Source organism: Onychostoma macrolepis, chromosome 14 (genome assembly GCF_012432095.1).
Source record: "Onychostoma macrolepis isolate SWU-2019 chromosome 14, ASM1243209v1, whole genome shotgun sequence".
Taxonomy (NCBI): domain Eukaryota; kingdom Metazoa; phylum Chordata; class Actinopteri; order Cypriniformes; family Cyprinidae; genus Onychostoma; species Onychostoma macrolepis.
The window spans coordinates 4,330,484-4,339,944 of NC_081168.1; the positions used below are offsets into that span (position 1 = coordinate 4,330,484).

Genomic DNA, 9,461 nt, shown 5'->3' on the forward strand with positions numbered 1-9,461 from the left:
GTTTCTCACAGTAAAACTTTGCTATAAATAGCCCTGAGGTTCTTCTACCAATTACAGTCATTTGTTGTTCTCTGCATATACATAGCTCAGACGTGGTGTAAAGTAAAACAACCAAGATCAATCAAACCCTGCTCCAAATGTCATTAGAAGACAAATATAAACCTCCGAAACAGTAAATCTGATGCATTATGTTTTTGAGACTGTATCTTTTCCTCTCTCTCTCTCTGTTTTTCTTGCCCATGTAAGAGTTTAATAGAGTTTAATAGATGCAATCTCTTTCTGTATTTCCCTGATCAGAGACGCGCAGTATGCCAACAAGCCCTTTGAGCAGACTCTCTCTGTGGAACTGTGTGGCACAGCAGGTAATATTACGCACTCAGTGAGGGGTATTTTTAAAAGTGTGCCATTTCTGGCATTGTGTGAGCTGTTAGCACTCGATTCACCTCATATGTTCTCACACATGCTAGTAGCTTGCCAGTTGCACAGGATTTAAAATGTAGTTAATAGCATGTCTAAATTAGGCTAAATGAGTGTTCTGTATATTTATGGCACCGTTGAAAAGTTTGGGGTCAGTAAGGTTTTTTAAATGTTATTGAGAGAAACTCTTCTGCTCACCAAGGCTGCATTTCAGTGTCACATGATCCTTCAGAAATCATTCTAATATGCTGATTTGCTGCTCAAGAAACATTTCTTACTTATATCAATGTTAAAAACAATTGTGCTGTATAATATTTTTGTGCAAACCATTGTACTTTTATACAGGATTCCTTTTTCAGGATAAACAGGAAGTTCAAAAGAACAGCATTTATTTGAAATAGAAGGCCTTAGCACTTTTAAACACTTTAATGTGTTATTGCTGAATAAAAGTAATAATTTTTCAAAAAATAAATACATACATAAAAAATTCCTGACCCCAACAGTGTTGTGTATATATGCAAGATTTCTGAAGTTGAATACTTAGTTTTAGAGGTTTGTGTGAGCAGTAGCACTGGAGATAATCACCACTAATAATAACTGATTCAAGTTAATCGTTCATTATTTTATATTACACATGCTTAATATTATGTATGACTCCTTTTGTAAGCTTTATTAATTATGTTAATTTTCTGCCCGTTGTGCGCTGCGTCTAATAACAGAGCGTTTGGTGATATTCGAGTGTGTTTGGTGGTGATTAATGAGCGTGTGTTTTCCAGGCCTGACTCCCCCCACCACACCCCCCCATAAACCAGTGGAGGACGAGCTCTTCAAACCCGACGGAAAAGCTGAGCTCACCACCAAGAGCTCGTGCCTGGCGCGGGCGCACATACGCAAGCTCCCAGAGCAGACGGAGCTGTACGCCCAGCTGCGCCGGATGGGCCAAACGGGCGACACGGACACTAAGGGCGGGACACAACGGGCGTACGGGGACCACGATTACTGCCTGTTGGATCAGGGAGAGAATTGCATGATGACGACGGTAGCGGCACTCGGCTCTCAGTGCCGTGTGGTGGTGCATGAGGAGGAGATGGCTGTGAAGGACGGGGAGATGGAGGGACAGGAGGAGAGGCTCCTAACGAATTGCCAGCAAAGGACTGAGGCTGATTCGCCCGTGGCGTTGTTCTCGCACAGTCCAGAGCAGACCAGTCAGCCCTCACCTGTCCGCTCTCCCACCCCGGAGCTGGATGCCCAGTCCCCAGTTTCCTGTTCGCCCCCCTCCCCCGGCGGCAAACTCCCCTTCAGGTATTGAACGCTCCTGTGGTTTTTCCATCCAACCTTCTGACTTTGAAAAGTGCAATAGGATGCCACTTAAATCTTGAAGGTTCGGACAATATTTGGCTGAAATACAACTATTTGAAAATCTGGAATCTGAGGGTGCAAAAAAATCTAAATATTGAGAAAATCACCTTTAAAGTTGTCCAAATGAAGTTCTTAGCAATGCATATTACTAATCAAAAATTAAGTTTTGATATATTTACGGTAAGAAATTTACAAAATATCTTCATGGAACATGATCTTTACTTAATATCCTAATGATTTTTGGCATACAAGAAAAATGGATAATTTTGACCCATACAATTTATATTTGGCTATTGCTACAAATATACCCCAGCGACTTAGGACTGGTTTTGTGGTCCAGGGTCACAAATGTGTTTATGATGTTTAGAGTTCCTGGCTAGTGGAAAATAACGATAACTATAGTTTTAATAATCATTCTAATTCTGTTAGAACAGGGAAAGCCGCACCACGGCTATATCCAAAAATAAACCTAAAAATTTATTTTAAGGGGAAAAAAGATAATTTTTCTTGCCCCATTGGCTGATTTATTTATTTTTTCTAATTTTAAGACAAAAAAATAAATAAAAAACAGTTAATTTTGATATATTTTTTTCAGAAAGCAAGACTTAATATCTTCTCAGTTAAATGTATCTTGATTTAAGAATGTTTAGATATCTGTTTCCATAGATATGGAAAACAAGAAAATCATTCCAGTGTACAAATGCTTGAGCGTAGCATCATTTATCCTTTTCTAGGAGACTGCTTGTTGACAGTCAAACAACTGCTAAGCTAACATTAGCTTTGCCATAATTGTTTCTTTATATGTGATCATTTGAGTGTGGAATGAAACACCTCTATGCTTGGAAATTGAAAATGAAATACGAAAATGAACCATGGTTTTATTACAGTGAAAGTGCACTAACCATGTTTTTTTTGGCGTATTGATTACCATTTCTATAACCACAGTTTTACTACAAATACTATGGTTAAACTATGGTTAGTGTAGCAAAACCATGGTTAATTTTTGTAAGGTAGAAATATCCTACCTGTACATCTGCCTTTGAATGAAATGCAGCACAAATCCCAGTATGCTAACTAAGTTTTTCCATTTATTAGCCATTTTGAATAACTCGGCCCTGTTGTCCTTCTTTCAGCGATGAGAACTCTGAGACATGCCACGGAGCAGCTGAAAAAAGAAGCAAGACAAAGTGTGGACAAGAGAATGATGTGGTAGGTCGTGTTTTCTAACCGATTTTATTAGTCGCAGCACTAACCTAATTATCCAAGCCGTAGATGCATCTGATGTCATATTTGTTTCCTTTAAGTGCCGTCTTTATGTGTTCTAATCCGCTGTGCATTTGCAGAACAAGTGCCAAGTGATCTACATTCACAACCTTCCGAGCAGCGTCACTCAGTCCATGCTGCGCAAGCGCTTTGAGGCCTTCGGTCGTCCGGAGGACTGTAAAGTGGTCATCAAAAATGAGTGGGTTCCATTTCCGTCTAGTTGTCTAACCTTATCGTGCCCTGAGTGGGAGAATGGAGCGCTGATGTTTCTGTGTGTTTGTGTAGGGAGCGTTGTGGGGTGATCACGCTGAGACCGGCTCAGAACGGCCAGACCTCACGGCACAGGTGGGACTCGCTCGGTCCGAGCGGAGGGAGCGGTGGCCGGCGGTTCGGCAGGAAGCGTTACATAGATCTGGGTAAGAGAATGCAGAGCTTCCTGTCTCTTTAATGTCGTCTTTGCATCAGACGTCTGGTGCTCCGTTCTGAGTCAAATAAAGTCAGAGGAAGGTGTCTTCTCATTTCTAAGCTAATAAACGGCCTAATTCGACTTCATTTGCATTTAAATGGAAAAAAAGACTTTTTGATTCTTGGTTGACCCACTTGAAAAAGCAGGGTGCAGTTTTAATTATAGTCAGGCCAGTGCGCCGCAGTGCTTGCTATTACATCAAGTCCACGGACTAAATAACGTGTGAAGTCAGTTCCAGACGATGGTAATGAAAAAGCTGCTTGCTTGTTCATTTTTAAATATGTCTCATCGTCTAATTCTGTGTGCTGAGTCAGATTATATCTAGTCTTTCTCAAAGTCTGGTTAAAAAAAAAGGCCAGAAAAATGCTGCCGACAGTAGTGGTCAAATGATATTATGTTTTGTAAATGAATGATGCTGGTGTTTAGGTTAGTGATTCTCCATTGGTTTCCAGCACATTTCAAAAATTGTTTATCATTCAAACGTAAACAAAAATGAATCAAATATCGAAATCAATTCAAAATGCACAGGCTCATTATGTAGATTAGTAACATGACATGCATACACTGAATAGGAAAACCGAGATTTGTTCAATTGAGAAATGCATAAACAACAGCACAGGTGTGATTTACCATCCTGAAATATAACATTATAACAGACACTGGGCCAATAATGAATAAATAATAAAAATAATTTAGGGTAACTAAAATAAAGCTAAAATAAAATAAAATACAAATAATTCATGAAAAACTTAAATAGAAATAAAAAAAATGACAAAAAGATAAATGATAAATACAAAACTAAAAAAAGCATGACAAAATAATAAAAATGACAAAAGCACACAATAAAATTACTAGAATTAAAATGATAAATAAAAATATTAAAAAGCTCATTTATAATTACTATAATTACATATAAATAACACTTAGTTTGACATCAACAATAAAAAAAATATGGGAAGCATTTTTTCTTTTCTTTTGAATCAATTTATATTTTTATTCTATTCATGATTATAGTATTTTTTTGTATTTTATTATGTTACTTGTATAATAATATAATATAATGTAATATATAGAATGCATCTGTAGAATTCATTTAATAATTTGGCGAGATTTATGTAGAGAGATGTGCACAAAATTCTATTATTATAAAAATATAAAATAAAAATATATCCATCAATATATCATGGTTATGTTTTGCTGTTACAGAAAGTATAAATTGCTTTTAGCAGATGACTCTAGTGTAACAAACTAACTGTGAGTGTTTTGCCGTTCAGATGAGGCGGGTCCCGGTCCGGTGAAGAGCAAGTATGATGCACTGGACTTTGACGCTCTGCTGAAAGAGGCCCAGAGAAGCCTGCATCGCTGACACGCGCCTTACCACGCCTCCAGCGTCACGCCCCGTCCGAGACTCGCCTCAGCACCTCAAACAAGGCACTTCTTCATGTTTACATTTTGAACATTGGAATAAAAAAATAGACCTTGTCGCTTCTAAATGAGGATTGGAGGACAATGGGGCGGGAGGATTACAAAGGAACAGAATCAGCTCTGAGACACCGGACACAAGTGCTGCTTCTTGTGTGTGTTTGATGCCATTCATGACGTCGTGAGCGGCTCGGGCTTCGTAGCAAACCGCACTCTTTTCCATCGGTTGTTGTGATGTGCGTGTGCTTTTTTTTTTTAATTTGTACCCCTTTGTCACTCTTCATAGACCTGCAAGGTGCTTTCACCATTTTGTTGTACAAATATATAAACAAGCTTTGTATTAGCGAAATTTTGTGGATGTTCAACTCTGTGTGTGTGTGTTACGATGGATTAAAAGTGGATTTAAAAAAACACAAACAAAAAAAATCCTACAAGGTAGAGTTTACAAATCAATAAGTCAAGAAAAAAGTAGTCTTTTTGTAATTTTAGTGCTTCCTTGATTTCATCTATGCACTCAAACGAGGTAGTGCTTCTTTGGTCTGGCCTCTGCCCTCCTCTGGGTTTGAAGGGGCTTTTGCTGCTGGCTGTCAGACACAACTCGACTGTTCTACTTTAAAGCTGAAGTGTGTCATTTTTTAAATGTTAAAATACTCCTATCCCAGCTAAAAGCTGTTCAAGTAAACAGATGTATCAAAACATTGATCTGTTTGTTTGAGCAGCCTGACACAGCCAATGGTGTGAGTTTCGGGGCGGGGCTTTCTGTTTGGCTGACCAATTGACCCTTCGCAATGAGTTTGATTGACAGGCGACCTGACCAATCAGAATGTCAAATCATAATGCCATTTTTATCTGAAACAAACCAGAGTAGATTAATGTTGGTGGACATGAACTTGAAAAATGGCGTGTATTGACGTTTTGCCACGTTTGAAGCAAAATACCTTCTGGTGTTCATACATGTTTATTTCATGCTATAACTAGTAGAGGAAGAGACGATCGTTTCACATGCCACTTGAACTGTGGTGCAACATCGATTTGTCACGACACATTAGAGAGCAACAAAATGGTATTTATTGTTTGTATTTCTTTTAAAAAAATGACCTGATTTGAAAGCTGAGACTTTTGTTTAATACCTAAAGTAACCTGCTCTGTCTCTGTCAGTGTCCTCTTTTCTCCGTGATGTATTTTTCACTCCGTGAGAACATGATGAGCGGCATGGCTTGTCAGACATAGCTACAGCAATGGGCGAAGGGTCAATTGGAAACCTGTTTGAAAACAGTCATGTGCAGAAATACACACTTCATCTTTAACTCGTACTTGTCAGAACGTGACCCGATCCGGATTAGAATCCCAATCTGAGGGAAACGTATTTCGAGAATGTATCCATCACAAATGCGATTGTACCGCTCGTCCTATCGGTCTCGATTCGACAGTACAGTGGAGCGGTTCGACTCTCCCAGTAGCACAGCCCTGCCAGACATCCAGGCGGTTGACGCATTGGAGCGCTGCTGAGAGAAGGGTGGCGGTAAACTAGGAGGAAGATCTTTCCAGAGCTCAATCTCATTAGAGATACGGTCGTATCTCTGCTTTGTTTACATGTCACTCTCTCATACTCTTTCTCTCTATAAGCTCAAACACTCTTTTTTTACTGTCTCCTTTCCGACAGGGGAAGATCTGCGGGTTTTTTCTAGCTCTTACCTTGTGGCTACTTCTCTCTTTGTCCTTCGTGTGTGTTTTTTGGAGTCTAAACGTGTTCTAGTGTATAACTGCGTGTCGTCCGTGTCTTTTACGGGGTCTAGGGATGGGTCCGTCCCTTATTATATGCCGGGACCCGTTGCTTTTGTTCTGCGGGGGTCTCCTCCAACCTTCGGCCTGTGGATCTAGTGCAGTTGTGAGCGAGTGTGTGCGTGTATGGGAGCGCCGGCAGCCTCTCTTTACCCCCCTTTATCCAGAAACACACCCCAAACCTGAATGTTTACATGACTGAATTCTCTTTCGACTTTTACTAGAGCGCACACTAAGTACAGAACGCCTTATTCAGTGTTTAAGTACCCTATCAGGACGTGCCTTTCGGCTTTCCCTTTTACGGTACTGAGCTGTTACGTGGACACGGCCTCTGAATATTACAGCTGCTTTCGACCAATTCGCCCTATACGATCTTAAACTGAATGAGTGTTTGTGCTTAGTATGTATACTACTAAATAAGCAAGAGATGTGCTGGTTTACATGATTATATATATAGATATATATATGGAGAAGTATATAATGTGTATATAGCACTGTGTCTTGTGTAAACATGAGATGTATGGTTATGTGCTGTACAGCGATGTGGTAACGTGTGGCTCTGATTGGTTGTTGGTGAACCCGACGATGCAGCGTTAAGCAATACAGGGAGATCCAGAAGGGAATTTTCATTGATATGGCTTCATAAGTCAAACTCAGTTGTATAAAGTGTCCCTTTAGAAATGGTTCTTTTAACTTTAATATGTTTTTGTTTTTTATGCAATTGAGATGCAATACCGCTAAGAAAGCCTTCCTCATAATGGAAGGATTTATTGAAGAGATTGGTTGTTTTAAGGGTAATCAGATCCTGTACTGTACGTTGCAGACGGCTCAGATGGTTCGACAAAAAAGCTGGCCGAAAGGGACTTTTTTATTAGGAAAATACACAGACAGCCCAATCTCACAGGGAGAGCCTTAAACCTTAGGGGAAAACAAAGCTATCAGTCCTGTCTGATCTCCTTTACAATCCAACGTGTTTTCTTTACTGAAGCAAGTAAACTTTTTCAATACAGCCATATTATAAAAGGTATATACATATATATGATTATATATATACATATATATATATTTGTGTGTTTGTGTAGATAAATATATAGATGATATAATTTGTTATAGACCATTTTATTCAGTGTTTCAGAACACTTCAATACATTTCAACACTGTCAATCTAGAATGTACAGATCCAAATTAAAAATAATAATAAAAAAGGTTAAAAAAAAAAAGAAAAAAAAAAAAAAAATCCAAAGGGAACCTTCTTCAATGCAATACATTTTTCCAGCCCTCATTTTAGCAATCGCTAGACAAGTTGACCAAAAAGTACATTTGATGTTTGGATACATGAGAATTGCGGTATCCAAATCCATTTCAAGAATGTCATGATCGTTTGGTTTGGCCGTGTGTGTGTGTGTGTGTGTGTGTGTGTGAGCGTGCGTTTGTGTGAGCGTGCGTGTGATTTCTTCCTCTTTTATTTTTTTTCTTAGTTTATACAAAATGTCACTTTTAATTCACTACATCTACGGCCCTGCAATTTGTTTTTCACAAAGTACATGCTCTTGCAAGATTGGAGAGAATTTTCTTCTTGAATCAGCAGTGATCATATTCGGGGAAAGTTTATATTGTGCGCTAAACCTTGAATCATGTTTATCAAGAAGTGGATCTAGCGTTTGTGTCATTATGGTGCCAGAGCATCACATCCATGTCACATTGTGTTGCTGCTTCAAGACCTCCTCTTTTGTGGAAACAAAATCTGAGTCAAAGGGCATACATTGTTTTCTTCATTGTCTCATTTTTTTTTTTTTTTAACTATTTACATCTAATGACTATCAAATTCGCTATGATTTTCCTTTTTTAACGTAGTTTTTGGTAAATACTGCTAGTAAGATTTTATATTTTTACATATGTTTTGAGTTTTTTTTTTTATTTATATGCCACTTAGCTTGGATGTCTTGAAATGGTGTTGGTTTTATTTTAAAAAAATTTCTTCTTCTCGGTATTGTGTGATTTTCATACATCTTGAGAATGTGGAGACAAATGCATTTCAGTATTTTTAAATTGTTAAAATCTAGTTTCCTAGCTCAAATCTATATAGTGGAAATTATTTGATGTCATAAATTATATTTTAATTCATGTAAATAGTTTAAAAAAAGCAGATGATGGCTTCCTTTTAAACTGAACACATTTCTCTTCCGAGATTGTTTACATTATTAAACTGTAGAAACTGATCCTCATATACTGTAAAAAAAGTACATATATTCATTGTTTTGCCTCCAAAAAATAAAATCCATAATGAACAACATTCAACTTTGTGATTCATTCATTCATCCATGTTATTTATGCCAAATCAATGCTGCAGTAAACTGCAACCTTCCCCAGAATTCAACGCTATTCTTGGAACAAGTGCTGAATAGCAACTTGAGAAAGAGGATTTTGAAAAACCCAGCAGCATTTGCTTTAAGGCCGTCACTTTTTTTTTTTTTTTTTACATGCTCCAAATGACAGTACACATTGCATAAACAGAATAGCTCAGCTGGAAACCGTCTGATTGGTTGCCGCATTGAAATGGCAGCCAATGGCAAATGGCATTCTGTGTTGTATCCATGCAGAGTGCCTACAATTTTAGACTGTGAAGCTAATTGTGGCAGTTCCTTTCACTGAGGGTATGTAGCAGAACATACTGAATGAGAGCACTGTTAATGCAGCCATTCGGAGAGTTGGTGGCAATTTGCCGCTCTGCTGGTTTGTGATTCAGATGTCA

The 9,461-nt window shown here is 38.3% G+C and overlaps 1 protein-coding gene across 2 annotated transcripts in view; it reads left to right on the forward strand.

Moving 5' to 3' along the window:
• Positions 1–9,002, forward strand: part of ppargc1b (peroxisome proliferator-activated receptor gamma, coactivator 1 beta) — a 45,740-nt gene extending 36,738 nt beyond the window's left edge. For both annotated transcript variants that reach the window (XM_058797818.1, XM_058797817.1), the window contains 6 exons: positions 298–362; positions 1,194–1,719; positions 2,910–2,985; positions 3,120–3,238; positions 3,325–3,455; positions 4,780–9,002. In XM_058797818.1, the coding sequence (XP_058653801.1) occupies positions 298–362; positions 1,194–1,719; positions 2,910–2,985; positions 3,120–3,238; positions 3,325–3,455; positions 4,780–4,871 (1,009 nt within the window). In that variant the 3' untranslated portion in view covers positions 4,872–9,002. The remainder of the gene's footprint in view (positions 1–297; positions 363–1,193; positions 1,720–2,909; positions 2,986–3,119; positions 3,239–3,324; positions 3,456–4,779) is intronic.
• Positions 9,003–9,461: the final 459 nt, after the last annotated feature.